The following is a 19,117-nucleotide window of genomic DNA, read 5'->3' on the forward strand; positions in this document are numbered from 1 at the left end:
TTGACATCATTTGTAAATGTGAATTTCATTGCGGTATTAATATTTATTTTAGAACACATTTTAGACACCAGGGGCTGCGATCAGTTTTGTGTTTAATAAATAAATCATTCCTCGTTGGAAGAATACTGAACATGCTCAGATTAAAAATGGCAGACAAAATCAAAATTAAACAATGGGTTACAATGTAGTACATAGGGATGGCTGTTAGCAATTCTGCATATCTTATATATTTATTTGGCAGCTGATATTGTTTCTGTGCTCATATTTTTCATAATGCTGCACCATTCAAATGTGAAACAGTAGCTCAATATTATCAAATGTTTATGTTTAGTTGATTTAAACTCACCAAAAAACAAACACCAAAGGGCTTAATGAAGGGCGACATCATCTTCTGTAATTGTGTTTGCAAATTAACCCAAAGTGTTTATTACTCTTAAACAGATATGACGGTAACATGTTTTTCTTTTTTTTTATGACCCCTTAAAATTAAGGGTTTTTTAAGAAATGCTGACATTGATAACGTTTCTTTTTTTTAAAGATTATTTTTGGTCTTTTCTGCCTTTAATGGACAGGACAGGTGAGAAAGGGGAGAGAGAGGGGGAAGACATGCAGGAAATTATCACAGGTCGGAGTTGAACTCTGGACCTCTGCGTCGAGGCATAAACCTCTAAATATATGTGTGCCTGCTCTACCCACTGAACCAACCGGGCCACACATTGATAACATTTCTGAGTCAATTTGATAGATGGTGGATGTCCCCCCCCCACCCCATAACAATTCTGTATGGTTAATGTAGTCCTACCCCACTGGTTTTACGGGTCTCTGGAAGTCCTACTGCATACTTGCAGTATAAAACCTTTTGAGTGAAGTCTGATGAATTGCCTCAAGTGATGTCACCTAGTACAGAAAAAAGACCATCAATTATTTCTGGAGAAAACGTCTGATGTTTATTTATGGTTTCAGCTGATGAATGATCCAGAACTCTCGTCTCTGTTTCTCTCAGCTGACTGTCGTGGTGAAGTACTTTTTCCAGTTTGGTTTCTTCCCCTGGACCACGTCTGCGTACCGAGGCATCAACGCCGAGCGGCCCTTCGCCCTGCCGAACATCATAGGGGTGGAGAAGAAAGACGGCTACGTCCTCTTCGACCTCATTCAGCTGCTCGCTCTGTTCTTCCATCGGTCTATTCTCAAGGTAACCATGAAAAGTCACCCTGCTCATTCAAATACACCCACCTGTATGTCTGGTAAGGAACCACCAGCATTGTCGCCATGCATCTAGTTTTGCGAATTCAAATTCTGTTTGTATCCGTGACTGCACAGTGCCATGGGCTGTGGGACAACAAAGAAGTTGAAATGCCTGATTTTTTCAAGAAAATGAAGAGGAAAGTTGACAAGAACAAGATGACAGGAGGAGATAAGATGGGCAGCAAAGAGAAAACTCAACGCCGGCTGAAGTTCCTCCCTCTCCAAGCCTCCACCACCTCCATATTCTGTAGACGAAAGAGAGGTAACTCAGCAGAATCTGATGGTGAATATTCAAAAGAGCTTGATATATTTTGATTCAAGTCTGACCCAACCGTTTGGGTGGGAGACTTCTACTTCTTCTTTCTTTTCTGTTGTCTTTTCTTCTTTGTTTTTGTCACTGATAGTTGCTGTATGACATTAATCACCATACCTAACATTTCACATTTCATTTTTTTTTTTTACCGGAGAGGTGAAGTCCAAGAAGCAGCACAACAAGAAGAAGAGACGGCAACAAAACAAGGCTCCGCTGACCAGGAAGCAGAGGATCAGACAGCATATCAAAGAGTGGATGCTACAGGCCAAAGCTGCCATCGTAGAAGTGTACGTTGTTGCAGACAAAGCTCACATTTTACCATTATATTACAGATTATTTTCCCTTAACAATCTAAAATATAGAGCTTGTGAATCTGACCTTGTGAATCAGCTTGGAGAAAAGTGTGTTTTGATGCTGTATATTCTGTTTTTTTTTCTACAGTGCGCTTAACATTTACCTACCCATAAGACAGTTTTTCTATGACATCATCCACCCAGACTACAGTCCTGTGTGTGATGTCTACGCTCTCATGTTTCTCATCGATGTAGTCAACTTCATCGTCACTATATATGGATACTGGGCTTTTGGGGTAAGGGTCTGCCCTGCCTCTAATCACACCAACAGTATGCACACTTAAAATGCATGTTATGTACAGTACAACACAATCACGTTGGTCTTTGTCTCTCTGTAGAAATATTCTGCAGCAGCCGACATCACGGAGTCTCTGTCGGAGGACCAGGTTCCAGAGGCCTTCCTGGTCATGCTGCTCATGCAGTTCGGCACCATGATAGTAGACCGGGCCCTATACCTGAAGAAGTCCCTGCTGGGAAAGTGTGTTTTCCAGGTGGTGCTGGTGTTCGGCATACACTTCTGGATGTTCTTCATCCTCCCCGGCGTCACAGAGAGGTCACCAACTGAGTTTATTATTCTCCTCATTTGTTCACTCAGTCATTAAATAAACTCATCCTAGACTGTGGAGTTAACAATTTAAAGAATAATTAAGAGTGACTACAAGGAGACAGAGATCAAAAAAAGTATAATAGTGTTTAAAATACAGTACAGTACAAGACAACTAATTATCCTACTCTACAGGCTTTATACAAACTTGTGTGATAGAAAAGACTAGATAGAAAATTATTTCCAAAAGTAATATCAAAGAAGGGGCAAAAACAGATCAATTTTTTTCTCATGAAACATTATGAAAGCTCACATCGAGTGTGCATGTTTTCGTCCTCATAACGATCTTCTATTCAATTTCAGGATAGTAAATCGATCAATTGATCTAGACTGTTTTGAAATATATTAACTTGACAAAACGAACCCACACACACATTGATCTAATAAAACGCCCATCCCTAATTCCAGTTATAGTTATAGTATTATAAGACTCTCTTTTTAGAATTTGAATCAAAAATCATTGAGGGGAAAAAAGAAGAAAGACTTAAAAATCTTAGATAATTTCATGGATATCTCCTTCTCTCAGCATGTCTTTTTTACTCCACAGGAGGTTCAACAGGAACCCTGTTGCTCAGCTCTGGTACTTTGTAAAGTGCATCTACTTCGGCCTGTCTGCCTACCAGATCAAATGTGGCTACCCAAACCGCATCCTGGGCAACTTCCTCACCAAGAACTACAATTACTTGAACCTCTTCCTCTTCCAAGGGTAAGAAAACATTTACTGGTTTTGATAAATACAAATATCTCCACTAACAAGACACACGTTCCACACTTGTGATTGAGTGTTAAAGTGTAATTTGTTTTCTGTTTGGTATTTCATTTTTAGAATAGTTTTTATGGTGCATATTACAAAATAAAAATATATCAATTTCCTTATAAATTCTCCTCCTCCAGGTTTCGTTTAGTTCCCTTCCTGACAGAGTTGAGAGCGGTGATGGATTGGGTTTGGACTGACACCACTCTGTCTCTCTCCAGTTGGATTTGTGTTGAAGACATCTATGCAAACATATTCATCCTCAAGTGCTGGAGGGAGTCCGAGAAAGTAATTGAGAGCGTGTAGTACACATACTGCCTGCTGCGCTATTACTACAGTACCACAGTTTTATTTAAATAATATGAAAGGTGCATTAAGTACTTAATTCTCTGCCTTGGGCTTTACAAATGACAATAACATTTGTATTCTTACTCCTATACTCATCCATGTTCTCCCCACCTTACCATATCGACAGATCATTTATTAATGACTATTCTTCTGACCAGTTAATCATTTTAGTCATTTATCAGGTAAGAATGCTAAATTCATTCTGCTTAGAGCTTCTAAAATAAGAGGAGGTATCGATATAACACATTTTAATTTATGACTGCTGGTCAGACAAAATATGCAATTTTTTAAATTTAGATTTAATAGTCTGAGAACTAAGTCTAAGTCTAGTCTGAGTAATGTAATTGCAATTCTTCCAGAAATACCCCCACCCTCCAGGGCAGAAGAAGAAGAAGGTGGTGAAATACGGGATGGGAGGATTCATTATCTTTGCTCTCATCGGCATCATCTGGTTCCCGCTCCTCTTCATGTCACTGGTGCAGTCAGCAGCCGGAGTGACCAATCGGCCGGTGGACGTCTCCATCCAGCTTAGCATCGCAGGATATGAGGTCAGGATGGGAGTGCATTAAACTGTGTGCTAACTTTCAACTTGTAGTGTTTGTATGCTTATATTCTAAAACACTGTAGCTAGCTGGCTGCTACTATTCATTGAATATGTTTTGCTTGTAAAAGGTGAAACAGCAAAGTCTCTTACTTGAAGTGCTACAGTAAAAGAAATGCAGGACAACCACTTTTTCTTTTGCCATAATCTTTCTTTCTAAGAGTCTACAGCCATGCTTGTATCTCATTAGGTTTTACTGCTTTGAGCTAAATGCTAAGATCAACATGCTTACAATGACAATAGCAATGCTAATGTTTAGCAAGTGTAATGTCTAACATGGTCACCATCTTAGTTTAGCGTGTTAGCATGCTAACATTTGTTAATTCGCTCTAAACACAAAGTAAAGCTGAGGCTAATGGGAATGTAATGAGTTTTTTTTAAGTCATAAACCAAAGTGTTGGACAAACTGACATTTTGACCAGATGATGGTGCTAGATGAACACTCAGGGGAACTTGAGTGTTCGTACGAAATGCCGTTTCATGATAATCCATCCAATAGTTATTAAATCATTTCACTCAAAACCACAAATTTCAACTTCGTGGTGGCACTGGAGCAGGGGTCTTCAACGTTTTTTAAGCCAAGGACCCATTATTTGAGAGAGGGACGGAGCAGGGACCCCCTACTACATATTTTATCAAATTTAGTTGCATATTAAACTGGGCCTCCAATAAAAGCCTAAAGCTTTAATGCATACCTTTTTAGTGCATAGAAAACTTAGCTATTAAAATAATTGTTGGCATGATTTTATAAATCATGTTTTAGTGTTAAACATGTGACAGTGAATCCTTAAGATGAACTGTATCTGTGGATCTTAGTGACTACATTACCTGTAGGCCAGTAAGCCTATCATCAATGTCTTTTTTTTACAAATAGGCTGATTTATAATAATATGTTGGATTCATGTTAAGACATTTCAATTTTTTTTTTAAACTTTCAAACGTTGCAAAGGAACTCCCTTCATTCATTTTGCCAGATAATGGTCTAGTACCGAAAATGTTGCCTACTATTTAATTACTATAACTATACATTTTTTGCAAGTTAGGCAGTGGGAAGGAGTTTCTTTGCAACTTTTGACCTACTTATCCCCTTTCACCTGTCTCACGTTAAAGATGTGCAAAGTATTTTTCTGTACTGAAAAAACTTTTAAAAAGTTAACAATAATTTGGAGGCCCCCCTGCAGTAACTCTGAGGATCCCCTAGGGGCCCCGGATCCCCTGTTGAAGATCTGTGCACTAGAGGATGAGTCAGAGGATCACCAAAGTCAGTAGGATACATCCTCTGGGGACCATGAATGTCTGAACAAAATTGCATGGCAATTCATCCAGTAGTTATTAATATATTTCAGTCTAGACCAAAGGAGCAGACCGAGCGACTGACTGACCGACATTGCGATCACTAGAGCCAAAGACAGCGACCTGAACAACCACTTCCCTGCAGTACCATCATGGTTTATACCAGTGATTAACTTGCCCTCTAACTGTGCAGTTCAGGCGCTAGTCATTGTTCATCTCTGTGTGTGTGCGTGTAATGTAAATGTTTTACTATCGAGTGTGTTTCCATAGCCTCTGTTCACCATGAGCGCCCAGGAGCAGAACTTGGTTCCGTACACAGAAGCTGGATTCAACCGACTCACCAAAATCTACGCAACCCATCCAGTAAGATTTGACTGTAACACACAAAACTGAGAGCACCAGTAATGGGACAATAATTAATAAAACTGTACCGTGTTTCTATTGTATATGTCGAAGCAATAATTGTCTTAACCAATTACTGCCTATGGCCATGATAGGAGCACCTCTTATTCTCTTTGTATGCATGTAGATATATACTTGTGTCTTTTCTTATCTATATATGTTTTTTAATGATTTTTGTGAGAATGTTTTTGTTTCTCCAAATTAAAGGGTAACATAACTGCTATACTACATCATGTTTACTGTGTTGGGACACCAGGAAGCTCAAGTGTTAGTGTATGTTGAATATTAGTATTCAGTATTTTAATGTGGATGTCAAGAGTTGCAGTATGATGCATACAGAAGTGATTGTTTTGGAGACTCCTGGTGGACAAATGGTTAAGATGCATAGGCAAGGCACGTTTATTAGTAAAGCACCTTTCAACAACAAGGCAATTCAAAATGCTTTACATAAGATAAAAAAGACATTGAGAAAAGAAACAGACACATATAAATAGAGAGATGAGGCTTCAATTCATTTCAGAACACTGATAAAACACAATATTGCTCTCTCTCCCAGTCCGCCATGCAGTTCATAATGAACTACGAGGCGGACGACATTGTTGTTGCTAAGATCAAGAGTGATGCCAGTCTGCTGTGGAGCATCAGCCCGGCCAGTCGAGCCGCCATGATCCAGGAGCTCAGCAACTCCTCTCATATATACATGACCTTACGCTGGACACTGCTCAGGTCTGTGTGTGTGTGTGTGTGTGTGTGTGTGTGTGTGTGTGTGTGTGTGTGTGTGTGTGTGTGTGTGTGTGTGTGTGTGTGTGTGTGTGTGTGTGTGTTTGTGTGTGTGTGTCATAGTGCAATGCAGATCCAGTGGGTATATGTCTCTGTGGGTTTTCATGGGTGTACCTGCTTGAAATACATTCCCAGGTATGGACAAGCACTGATAAATGTATTTTTTATGAATTTCTGTTTTTATTTATTTATTTTTCTTTGTATTGTGCTCAGTTTGTGAGCTCTTCATTTTTTTTTTTTTTTACATATAAACAAAAAAGTACTTCAACTCATTAAGATACAGACTCCATTATGTGTGAATGGATGTACAGTTACACATAGAGCATACTGTATCTGTGCATTACATTTATATAATGTCATATTAATTTCTTGGGGATTCAAAAACGTATCAAGTTTAATTTGAAATTAATAAAGAGATCTGAGACGTCCAATGCTTTATGCAGATCTCTTAATTAAACTGTTCAGTAACTCCATTTTAAAATCATTTGGCTGCATTTTGCACAGATGCATACAGCACTGAACAAACTGTTAACTTAACGCTGCTCTCCTTCCCTTCTCAGGAATGCATCCATATCAATGGTTGTAGAGACGGTGGGAGAACACACTGTGAAGTTTGAGGACGAGGCCTTGAGGGAAGGGATAGTCCACATGCTCAATGGCAACAGCAGCAAACCTGTGTGAGTTGCCGTTAACACACACAACCAGTTGGTTTTTACTTGGTTGTACTATAACTGCTTGTCTTCTTCTGGTGTTGAAATGCAGTTTCTGTCTATACTAGAGATGTGAATGTTGGAGAATTAAATAAAACAAACATCAACTCTAAAAATACTTTAGTAAGCATGGCACTACATGAGCTGAAATAATGTTTGTCATCAACTATTTCTCATTTTGCAACCCAGACATGCATTGCGCAACATCACTGAGTATTTTCTCCACTTGAGCTCAGAAGGTGTTAAACTATGTTATTCTTTCCTTTAGGCTCATTCATTCTCTGCTGCCTAAGTTCCTCAGGGGTCCCAAAGGACCAGAGTCCAAAATGGCAACAAGGATGAAAGTAGGTTAGTCACAGTTTATTGTACATTGACCATACTACAGATTTTTCTTTTAGAAATTATAACTGCATTGTACTTATAATATCCAAAGGAATCCATCTTGGTTAAGGATCAGCTGACGATCTTATCCGAGTGATCTGTCCTGTACCCATCTCTTGTTTAAAACATGCAGTTTAATTTAATCCCGGCATGTCTTTCCTCAGAGCACTCAGACCGCCCAGACCTCCAGGCGCTGGCTTTCTTCAGGCCCATGTCAGTCAAACTTCAGCAGGTCAACGGAGGGTCAGAGAAAAAGGCAGGCCAGTGGTGGGTGGTGGAGGAGTGCTCCCCAGTTCTCGCCTTCTCCAACCACAAGTGTCACAACATAGAGATAGTGGTATTCAGTGATAAAGTCAGCCCCTCCAGTCTGGGCTTTCTGGCTGGACACGGGTAGGTAACAGGACATCTTGCCTGCATTATGACGGTAAAACTCTCCCACCTACTCAACTGTTGTATTTCTCTCACAGAGACTAATTGTCCACTCTCTCTGCTCCTCTTCTCTTCACCACAGCATCGTAGGCCTGTACATGTCAGTGGTGCTGGTCATCGGAAAGTTTGTCAGGGAGTTCTTCAACGGGATCTCCAGGTCCATCATGTTCGAGGACCTGCCGTGTGTGGACCGGGTCCTGAAGCTCTGCACGGACATTTTCGTGGTCCGAGAGACGGGAGAGATGGAGCTGGAGGAGACGCTGTTTGAGAAACTCATCTTCCTCTACCGATCGCCAGAGACCATGATCAAGATGACCAGAGAGAAGAAAGACAGCTAGTGTTTGGTGGCATACCATCTGTTAGTATGGGACGTGGAGGGTGAAACACCGCCTGTGGATGTGTCCACACTGAACTACCATCACTCAAAATGTATGTATTAGAGCAAATAATATTTGGTGCAGTAGTTATTTCATTCAGCAGGGGGAACTTGTGATTAATGATCCACTTGTAATCAAGAACCCTGCTGAAGTGCCCCTGAGCAAGATTTTGGGTCCCTTTCTGACTACTTATCTTGAGCTCTGACCTTCATGGAAAGGCCAAGCAGAGAATTCTTCTAAAGAGATCAGAGCTTATATAAAAATTAATCACAGTTTTCATGATACCTTTACTAGTATTCATACCGACAAAAACATGATCCCTGATTTGATTAGTTTCAAAGAGGTCATCAATGTGGGATTTACTTATCTGACATGTATGTTATTGTTCACAGAAACTTCAACTTCTAGCAAAATGCAAAATTAGTCATTTTCTATTCTTTGCCTGTATGATTCAGAATACCAACAATGATATTTTACAGTAATTTAGAAGGCACTTAACCAGACAACACCAACTAATGTGAACTGCAGTTAAACAAATTAAGTGCCTGCCAGTTATTTGTCATAGTTTGATTTCCAGCCCACTGGGCAATGCATGCATTTCTAATAGTTTTGGATTCAGGTTTTTACCGGTGTATGTACTGTACACAACACCCTATTCCCCAACTTCAGATTCTATCAGGAGGATCAATGAATAGTCAACAAACTACTGATATACTCATGGATCAACACACATACCTCTGTAAATACCATGGTTCTGTATATGACTATGTAGACTACTGCACCGATTAATTTATACCAAAATAAAAATTGTTGTCACAGACAAAAATGTTTCAGTGTCTCGTTCTGCAGTGCTGTGAATACTATATTCAACAAGGCAAAAATACAAGGGAACAAAATGTATTTCCGATATCCATCTTTAATACAATTTTAATAACAAATGAAAAAGGGAAAATAACTGAAATTTCATTCAGGTCATCTTGATGTGATCCTTTTTCTCTTCTCCACGGTGTGCAGGACAGGACAGTGACAGGAACTCACAACTCAAGGAAAAACTATCTACATCTTGTTCTCAAATCCTGGAGGGAAATAGAGAGAAAGGATAAAAACATTACTGAAAATGTCCTCATGAAAATGATATTGTATGACAAACAGTACAAGAGAATTATTAATATCACTAACTACAGGTTTAGAGTTTGACTCCCAAAGTCCAACTTTGCACAGAAGGGGTGCAAAAATGGGTTATGAGCAGCAGTAATGTGCAGACACTTACAGTGGTGCAACATCATAAAACGCCATATCCATACACGGGGTCAGTTAAGTATTGTGCCTCAGTTTAGAAGGTATGAAAAAAGTATAGGGATCATTGATCTAGAATACTTTTACACAAATTTTGGTTGACAGGTAACCATGTACCAAGGACTGCTGTGTGCCAGTTTCATTTAAACCAAAACCTGCAATCAACTAATTATTAAGTACTATGGAGATTAAGGTCATTCATGTTTCCAGAAAACTCCTCTAGAAAAGATTATGTATTGTTACAGATGTAACTATGCAATAGTTCATGAATTAGTTACTGTACAAATGATCTCCACCTTGATTAGGTACAAAATAAAAGGCTGCTTACATGAAATACTATTCCTATTTAACAATACAGCACTCTAAACTAGGACATTCTGCTAAATAAGTAAGGTCACTGTTGATGCTTGTATACTAAATGTAGCTGATAATTCTTCTGTTCTTTTTCTTTAATACAATTTATGAAGCTACTTGTAATGGAACATTTTTAACATTGTAGTATTGCTAACTAAATGCTCTGAATATTTCTCCCACCGCTGAAAACCTGCACTCTGTCACCACTCAATGTCACAGCTGCCTCTCCTTGAAACAAGTCAGGGGATGATGCATTTATGTGCTAATGTGATCAGAGTTTCTCTCGAGTGCTGGTAACTTATAATATTTGATTAACTTACATGCAGCTGTTTTGGGCTTCAGGACTTTGACGTTGGCTTCTGCGGCCTTTAATGCTTCGGCTTTGAACTGCGGCTTCATCGCAGCCCGCACCACGCTAGCACAGATAGCGGAGAAGCGGATGTAGCTGCAGAGAGGACACACTTGTTAGCCGCATGCTAAAGCTAAAGGACAAACAATACTAACAGTGAAAAAACCAACTGCTTTTTTAATAACAAATAACGTATACCATGCATTATCAGAAAGAGTCACATCTTGGACGGTTATCAGCTAACTTAACGTTGGCGCTGTAAGTTAAAAGCATGGGTGGAAAAGCTGACTAGAGCTACTGTAACGTTAGTACGTTAGCTAGCTAGCTATGTCGCCCCCTGAGGGATTTAATCGACGGAATAACAAGGACTTTGTGTAAGTATTCCGTTATAACAACAAATACGTATTTACAAAAACCTAGTCAGCACTGACCACAAAGCTACCTATGAAGATATACATTTGTATATAATTTTTACCTGAGGCCTGCCTGTCTCCAGTATGCGACCATCTTGCCTGTGTTGTGGCTTCAAGGACAGGTCGGATATGTGCGTGATGACGTAATTTGAGATACGATGGTCCTTTTCCCACCCAGAACGGTGCTTTATCATGATTGACGGCTTTCGCGGTCGCTTGTCCCGCCCCCAGTGTTTCTTTTTTGTGTTTGGTGATATCTTATAAAGCAGTCGGTTGATTGTAAATGTACACCATAGGCCTTTTTTTAAATAATTATTTATTTGGATGCTTAACCTGGGTTTGTTGGTAGTATGATGCTATTTTACAGGCCCACCTTTTGGTATCATCAGACTTTGAATTACTTTGAATTTGTCAATTTATTTGTAATTTTTGTAAAATAACTGGTACTGTAACAGCTGTCAATAAATTAAACATGCTCTGGATGTCAGAGTGCAGCACTTGTCTCTGCCACCAGGGGAGTGTCGTCCATTAAAGGTTAAATCCTTCAGCTGCTCCTTCCTTACCTCTGTCACGTTGTCATTAGGCGCCCGGCCGGCTACCGAGCCTTGACAGAAAAGCCTAACAAAATGAAGATCTGGGCGTCAGAGCACATTTTCGAGTGAGTAGCGTTCTGTCCGTGATGATGTCGTATACACGTTTGTCTGTTTAGTAACTGGTTTCCTTTCGTGTGATAAGTTTTTTGTGGGTTTCCCGTAATGTCCGCTGGGGCGCAGCTGCTAACGTTAGCCTCCTTAGCTGATAAGGTTGCACATAAGTTAACGGTAACTTCAAACAAAGCTCCTGCGGCTAAGTTACCTAACTGTTTGTCTTTTATGTTAGTGACCACATTTAGTAAATGTGACCTCTATTCGCCTCATGTTTTAAGTTCTTTCAACAAATAGCTAGCTATCTAACTTGTTGGTTTTGGTGCCCTAGAAGTAAACTGCTTTAGCTAGCTAGCTAGCTAGCTTTTCGCTGTTAGCCTTGAATTTACCGTTGGCTATCAGATGTTGTTGCTCAGCCGTGTGCGTCATATTAAAAGTTAAAGGTTATTTAAACGTTTCAGCTACGAGCTACTATAAGGAAAAACGATTCGTGTGGTTCCCATGTGTCTAGTCTTAATCGCTGGGACAAAATCTGCCGCTGAATTTGATATTATGTACCGCGATCATAATGAGCGATAAGTTACATAAGAGTGTCTGGCTGCAGACGACAGACCCTGCGAATACAATGATCTGTCTATTGTTTTATGTTTGCCCATCAGACTGTAATACGCTTATAACAATGGTCCGAACATGTTTGTCCATTTCCAGAAGTTTCTGCTACAATCCCTGATGATCATGATGAAAGATGATCACCATTGACAGGAGGAGGGGGCGTTCCTCCTCCTGTCAGTATGACTGTACGAGTATTGTAGTGATTCCTCCATTTTGATTCGGCATCACTCTTTAATATTGACAATTTGCAATTTTTTTTTAATTGGTGGGTTCAGACAGAGTTCAGACATAACCACATGTAATATAATGGAAATATTTCAGATTTTTGCTAACATTGACAATCTGCAGGGCCTTGACAGAGTGTAAACTGGCCTTAAGGAACTTGCTGTTTCTAAAGTTACTCTTGGTTTTAACAGCCATCCATGGGAGACGGTGACCAAGGCAGCAATGCAAAAGTACCCCAACCCCATGAACCCCGGTGTGTTTGGTGTGGATGTTCTGGACAGAAGCGTGGACACAGAGGGACGGTTACACAGCACGCGACTGCTCAGCACAGAGTGGGGGCTCCCCTCTATGGCCAAGTCTGTAAGTTAGATGATGAGAGAAATGCTTAAGCTGCAGGGATGCTTTCATTTTGATTGATAATGGACTTGTTCGAGATGAACTGCGCATGCCCTGATCTGTGATCATCATGACCGCATTTATGGTTTGACCTCCTCCGATTGCCGCTGTAAATAAATTGTCTACCCAGATTTGATTGTTGGACCTCTCAAGCTAAATAAATTCAAAACACATGACTCAATAGTTAAAATACTCTATATAGGCATAGGAAAGAAATACAAGCCAATACTTTTCATTCTTGTTCTGTGAGATATTAAGACAGTCAGGGCTCAACATCAACACGGATGTTAATTTAAGATTCCTTACATCCTACTTTTTAGCAAAAGTTTTGTGCCTGACTTATCTCAAACAGCTTAATGTAAGGATTTTTTTTTCTTTTCTTGCAGATCATCGGGGTAACAAGAACGTGCACTTATGTTCAGGAACATTCAGTGGTGGACCCCAAAGAGAAGAGCTTTGAGCTAAAATCTACAAATGTAAGTAGTGTTGACAGGGAGCATTGTTAATAAATACACTTTCGGTAAGAACTGCTGAAGTGATACAAGGTGATACTTTATCTTAGGTACAGTAGCGTGAGTGCCAGTATTTAGTAGGACAGAAAACAAATACACAGACTCTTCCTTATCTATTTTTGTACGGATGTTGTACATTTTTATCTGTATTTTTTACACACACACACGTATATATTTATACTATAGGCTACATACATAGTATGGCTATATAAATAGCCTTGATAGGCTATTTTAATGCAAAACACTACAAATGTTTGTATGAAAAGAACTATACAAATATATGCAGTATTATATAGCCTACACAAACACTCTTTAATCCGAATCCGTGTGTCGGTTTAAAACCATCCACCCTGCACCCACATGAATTATTTTCTCCGATTTAGAGACCCACATGGACATTTGCCTGCCCCTGGGCAGTCCCTGTAGGCTGCGTTGCTTTTTAAATGATGTGTTGTATTAGTGTATGAGGGTTTTCCTAAAGGATTTACTTTAACGATTAGAGAGGCTGCTTGTAAACGTTTCCATGCGTGCAGTAATTACACTGCAGCTGATATCGTCGGGACTTTTCAGCAGCAAAACTAACAGAGGAAACTAAACCATAAGCTTCTGACATAATCGCAATTAAGTTAAGCTGCTGTGTCTTGAGCGTCTCTCTGGGGACGCACTTACAAATGAGGCTGTCCGACAGCAGCTCCATTCACATTTTTAAGGACGTAAATAATATTTTCCTCGTTAATTAACAAATGCTTAGACTCTTCTTTATCATGTATGGTTGGGAAATTGTTTTGGTTAACAACACATCATTGTATCTGTGGACTTTTCAGGTAGTGTTTCTAGTGGAGCTTTTATATCTGTTAAAACGGTCCACTGATTAAGTCCTCTTAAGCTGTAGTCGTTTCCTCAGTCAGCCACATCACCTGACTATCATGAAGTAGCCATTCACATACAAGCCTTCTGACCTTTTTACTTCCTGATTGTTAGTTTGTTTAATGTCATCTTAGTAGCGACAATGTATTGGTTTGGTGAATTGCTTATTTAGAAATCCATTTACCTACGCTACACGTTTCTTTGACAAAAGTTTGACTTGTGTAATTTCTTTACGTACACATGACCTGGGGGCCTCTACTACGAAGCAGGATTTGGGGTTGGTGAGGTAACTTCAGGGTTAACCCTGGGTTACGCTGGTTCACTTTTTAACTGGGATAAACGTGTTAACTTGTGCTGAACAGATTATGTTCGAGACAACGGATCAACCTGCATAAAGCACCGCCTACTGACCAATGAATTCTCTTAGGTGTGTGTGTGTGTGTGTGTGTGTGTGTGTGTGTGTGTGTGTGTGTGTGTGTGTGTTTTATACTTATGAGATATAAAAGAAAGCCTACTTACTGCTCTGAATTATGTCTAAGTTTTATCTTTATTTGCCCCCAATCTCACGGGGATTGTAGCTGAAAGAATATGGCTAAAATTGTCATGCATGCCATGTATAAACCCCTCCCATTATATTTTTAAGCAACACATACATTTAATAAAACTCACAAATGTAATTATAGTCGGATCTACTCGTGTCCTAGATGGGCAGTAATATTATAAAAGAAACAAAACTCCAGCACTCGCAAATAAATAGTTATAATCATTTTTAATTTGCTGTGACGAACGTGTTTTCATCTGAAATGCGTTTGTTTTTGCCCACAAAAAACAAGGACGCTATAATAAGAGTAAAACAGAAGTTTTATATTTATTTTGCTCAAAAACGAATGCGTTTCACACAACGTGTTCATTTTGTCAAATTAAGAGAGACTATTTAGGACAGTAAGGGCATGAGTTTCCCCCCTTTTTTTATTTTTATTTTATTCTTTTTTTTATAAGTGCATCCGATACAATCACACTTGAGTTTGGAGCGGTGTATGCTGCTACATTCCATTATGCAGTGCAGTGATATTATAAGCCTATTAATTTAAGCATTCAAACTGTGTCAGCTGACTTTCCTGCATTTGGCAGCTGCAACTGCTGGATGGTGTGTTTAACTGCTCCGTATTTGTCTAACATCATAGGTTTTTTTTTTTTCAAGATTCAAAATCCTTTATTAATCCCGCAGTGGGGGAAATTCACTTTGCTCTTAGCTCTGCTGCCAGTACCCTTCCTCTTTTTTACGTGAACACGCGACTGGCTCGATTAGAAAACCCTGGGTTGATTCCCCAAGTAGATGATCACTGTCTTTTGACCGCTCAGCGTGATCATGGATGTTAGGGTTAGTGAAGACAATTAACCAAAGATGTCCTGGACATGTTGAACTCTCTTCTTAGTACAGGCCCCTGAACACTGAAGAGTCATTATCTTTATGGTGCATATGGGAATTTAATGCAAACTTTTTTTTTTTTTTTTTCTTCCAAATTGGTGTTTTAATTGAGTTGGCTGACTGTCTGTATAATAGACCTGTCCATCAGTGGACATTTTACTCATCCAACACAGGTGTACATTATAACATGATTAATTGCTGGAGCCCATCGTTAGTGTTATCTGTTACACCTGTGTGTTTCACCATGAGAACGGGCTAGAGCAAGAGGATCAGTGTCTGGGGCTTTATGGCTCTGTTCTCACAGCAGCTGCTGTTACATTGACTGTAACGCCTGTAGACAATGTCAATATTTTAAGCCCGAGACAAAGACTGATGCGCACTTTATTTTGTCTATCCAGATCTCCTTCACTAACCTGGTATCTGTGGACGAGAAGTTGACGTACAAGCCACATCCGCAGGATCCTGAGAAGTACATGACTCTGATTTTCTTTTATAAATGTCAAATGTCACTTTGTCACTTTTTTTCCCCCCAGTTCTGTCCTTCAATGTGCATTTTGGTTTGAAGTTTATTAGCTAAAAATGATTGATGGCTTTTGTCTACAAAAGTGTTTCGTAGTTTTATTTGGAAGATTATAAAATGGCTTCAAAACGGATTTAACATTGTGCTGACTGTGACCTTCTTGTATGACTGTGTTCAGGACGGTGCTGACACAAGAGGCTCTGATCAGTGTGAAAGGTATCAGTCTGAGCAGCTACCTCGAAGGTCTCATGGCCAAGACCATCTCTGTCAATGCCGGGAAGGTGAAGCTCCTGAAAATCTCCAGATTACCCTTAGCAAGATATCTTTTCATAACAATATGCCCGTCGCTACACGTTATGTTTTCTAATGTTCTCCCATCGGTCTGTCTCAGGGTCGGGAGGCAATGGAGTGGGTCATCAGACGATTAAACACAGAAATCGAGGAGTTGGCGGCGACCGCTCGTGGTACTATACGCGCTCCAATGGCGGCTGCTGTTGCAGACAAATGATCCCGGCCTTCCCCGCTGCTTTCTCCACCATCATGAACCGATGGACATCTCAGACCACCTAATCTGCCAGCACACCCTAATAACCACAGCCCCATCCTTTGGCCCTACGTTTGTTTGTATGTGCGTTTGTCCCTCCTCAGCAGTCTGCGTCAACGAGTTTGATGCTCACCGCTGCAGGTAGTGACGGGGAGTGTTGAGCTGATGACAGTTTAAAAAAAAACAAACATTGCACTTGAAGCTCATAGGACTCGGTCTTGTGATGTTAAAGCTCTTTTAAAATGTACACTGTGCCTTCACATCATCTCATCAATTACTTCTTTCTCCCCTTCATCTTGAACTTTTCATCTCTTTTTGTTGTTTCCAAATCCTTGCAAGCATGTTGAAGTCTAAATCCTAAAATGAAGTCACTTTACCACTAACTTTTTCCTGGATTAGCTGACCTTGATTTGTACAACAGAACTGACCAAAATATTTATAGTTAAAAAAAAAAAAAAAAAATCAATGTGAACAGGCTGCAACAAAGTATGAAAGTTAACGCTGCTTCAGTTGTCTTGTGATATCAAAGCTCGAGCCTTCTAGTCTCCACTGCCCTGAGTCTGTTGGTTTTCTCACAGGTGGATTTACGGCGAGCTGCAGTCTGATCAGTTAGTAGTAAAAAGTGGCGCAGCTCAGAGGAATCACAGTTCAGGTGAAGTCGCAAGACGGGAAAGCCAGTTTGTGGGTGTAGTTACACGGTGCTGTAACAAATTGTATTTGTCCAAATCTGGTACAACCGACTTCAAATTAGATTTTGTGTTCCATCTGGTGGACGTCTACCAGCATGGTGGACTGGTCTTCAGATGTTCTGGGTACAAATGACTTGATTTCTTAAAGTCTCTCTTGCCTTTTTGTTAGTATTTTCTCTTAAACTAATGATGTGCTGTAACATTAAGTGTTAAAATATAAGAATGTGCAAACTTATTTTCAGCATGTGTACTTAAATACACTTAAAAGGCAGGAAGTCCTTTAAAAAGTGCACAGTTGCAAAATAAGTGTGAGTACTGTGCAACATGTAGGCATTTGACCATAGTGTTTTGATGTTGTGAACATTCACAAGTGTTACAGGAGGAGCTCTGCAGGGTTATGTTCAGAATCGATGTGCCAATATAAAATGGGAAGATTAAAATAACTACAGATTTAATACCCCAAAACACTTCTGTGATCATGAACAAACCCACTCTGTATGCTCTGACCATTTATTTTCGTGCTGTCTATAGATGGTGTTATAGTATATTAGTAAACATTGACAAAGGCTGGTAAAGTGATTTTAAAATCTGTTAGCTTGTGGTATTTTTATGCTACATTGGACTCTCTGCTACATAGTTGACTTTGGTTCAGTTTCCCGGTTTTGTTTTCTTCATAAAGACCACATTGAGATGAAAGCAACATAACTTTGTAACTCTTCGTTCTTCTCTTTTTCTTCTATTACATCAATAGGGTTTGTGGTACAACGAAAGCTAATTTACAGTATCTGTTAATGGTCTTCCAAGATGCTCAGCAGTTGGTATCCTGCTCGACTGCGATTGTCTCAATTAGTTATATCGATCTCATAGTCACACCTGCTTCATTTTAAAACGCTTTCTCATAATTTAACTTATGTTCAGCTCGTTTAAGTCTGCTGCCTAACTGACCCATCTGCCAGTTTGTATTCTCAGTGTCTCGTATGACTGAAGAGTGATGTTTTTCTATGGGGAACATTTTAGGAACAGTGGCTGTAAATAGGCTTATATTTATATTTTGGTGGTGTTAACATTCCAAGAATGTGAACATGTAACAGAATCTAAAGAATGAAAAGTTTCAAAATAAAGAGATGTAATTGTTTCATGAATATGGTGGTTACGCTGTTTTGTAAAAAGTAAAACGTACCCTTGAACGCTGGAGGTGTATTTTTCCCGAACCTAAAATCCTGTCCAGTGTGCAAGGAGAGGGATTACGTTCAATTGGTAATATTTCTCTGAAGCATTTATTTATTGTAGCAGGTAATTGGCTCCTGGCAGTTACTGATGAGTCTACCATGATAGATAAGTGAGAAATGTATAAAACAAAAACTAATTTATATTTTTTTATATTTATTTCACAATACCACTAAATTGGTTCTTAAATTAAAAATGCAGATACAAGATATTATTCCTGGGGGTCAAAGATTGCATAACATTTGAATTATTTCTATGCAGTACCACTGTCCAGTAGAATCCTAACCCTGTATTTGTACACATTTCTGTATATTTCAAATGTGGTGCCCTCTGGTGGTAGTATGAACAATGGCCCATTTGTTATAGCATGCTGTAATAGACCATGTCTAATTTTTCTACAAACAAAACCTTGAGCCATGAGAGGAATTTGAAAGACAAAATAATGAAATA

General features: G+C 39.5%; 3 protein-coding genes across 3 annotated transcripts in view; 2 read left to right on the plus strand and 1 right to left on the minus strand.

The window, feature by feature from the left end:
* The window catches only part of LOC144520692 (piezo-type mechanosensitive ion channel component 2), a 32,513-nt gene extending 23,060 nt beyond the window's left edge, over positions 1 to 9,453 (plus strand). Inside the window, exons 31-44 of the mRNA XM_078254605.1 lie at positions 1,004 to 1,192; positions 1,321 to 1,528; positions 1,713 to 1,845; positions 2,000 to 2,147; positions 2,250 to 2,464; positions 3,063 to 3,221; positions 3,410 to 3,557; positions 3,977 to 4,165; positions 5,782 to 5,874; positions 6,470 to 6,639; positions 7,254 to 7,370; positions 7,672 to 7,751; positions 7,949 to 8,174; positions 8,296 to 9,453. Of these exons, the coding sequence (XP_078110731.1) occupies positions 1,004 to 1,192; positions 1,321 to 1,528; positions 1,713 to 1,845; positions 2,000 to 2,147; positions 2,250 to 2,464; positions 3,063 to 3,221; positions 3,410 to 3,557; positions 3,977 to 4,165; positions 5,782 to 5,874; positions 6,470 to 6,639; positions 7,254 to 7,370; positions 7,672 to 7,751; positions 7,949 to 8,174; positions 8,296 to 8,551 (2,331 nt within the window). The 3' untranslated portion in view covers positions 8,552 to 9,453. The remainder of the gene's footprint in view (positions 1 to 1,003; positions 1,193 to 1,320; positions 1,529 to 1,712; positions 1,846 to 1,999; positions 2,148 to 2,249; positions 2,465 to 3,062; positions 3,222 to 3,409; positions 3,558 to 3,976; positions 4,166 to 5,781; positions 5,875 to 6,469; positions 6,640 to 7,253; positions 7,371 to 7,671; positions 7,752 to 7,948; positions 8,175 to 8,295) is intronic.
* Positions 9,454 to 9,488: 35 nt separating this feature from the next.
* On the minus strand, positions 9,489 to 11,174 carry atp5f1e (ATP synthase F1 subunit epsilon). The gene is made up of 3 exons (XM_078254614.1): positions 11,065 to 11,174; positions 10,561 to 10,685; positions 9,489 to 9,666 (listed from the first exon to the last, which is right to left on the minus strand). Coding segments are annotated over exons 1-3 (159 nt in total). The 5' UTR covers positions 11,097 to 11,174; the 3' UTR covers positions 9,489 to 9,664.
* Positions 11,175 to 11,537: 363 nt separating this feature from the next.
* Positions 11,538 to 18,582, plus strand: LOC144520698 (PRELI domain containing protein 3B-like). The gene is made up of 6 exons (XM_078254612.1): positions 11,538 to 11,660; positions 12,675 to 12,843; positions 13,266 to 13,355; positions 16,086 to 16,156; positions 16,386 to 16,488; positions 16,599 to 18,582. The coding sequence occupies exons 1-6, from the start codon at positions 11,629 to 11,631 to the stop codon at positions 16,713 to 16,715; spliced, it is 582 nt and encodes a 193-aa protein (XP_078110738.1). The 5' UTR covers positions 11,538 to 11,628; the 3' UTR covers positions 16,716 to 18,582.
* Positions 18,583 to 19,117: the final 535 nt, after the last annotated feature.

Source organism: Sander vitreus, chromosome 7, assembly GCF_031162955.1.
Source record: "Sander vitreus isolate 19-12246 chromosome 7, sanVit1, whole genome shotgun sequence".
Lineage (NCBI taxonomy): Eukaryota > Metazoa > Chordata > Actinopteri > Perciformes > Percidae > Sander > Sander vitreus.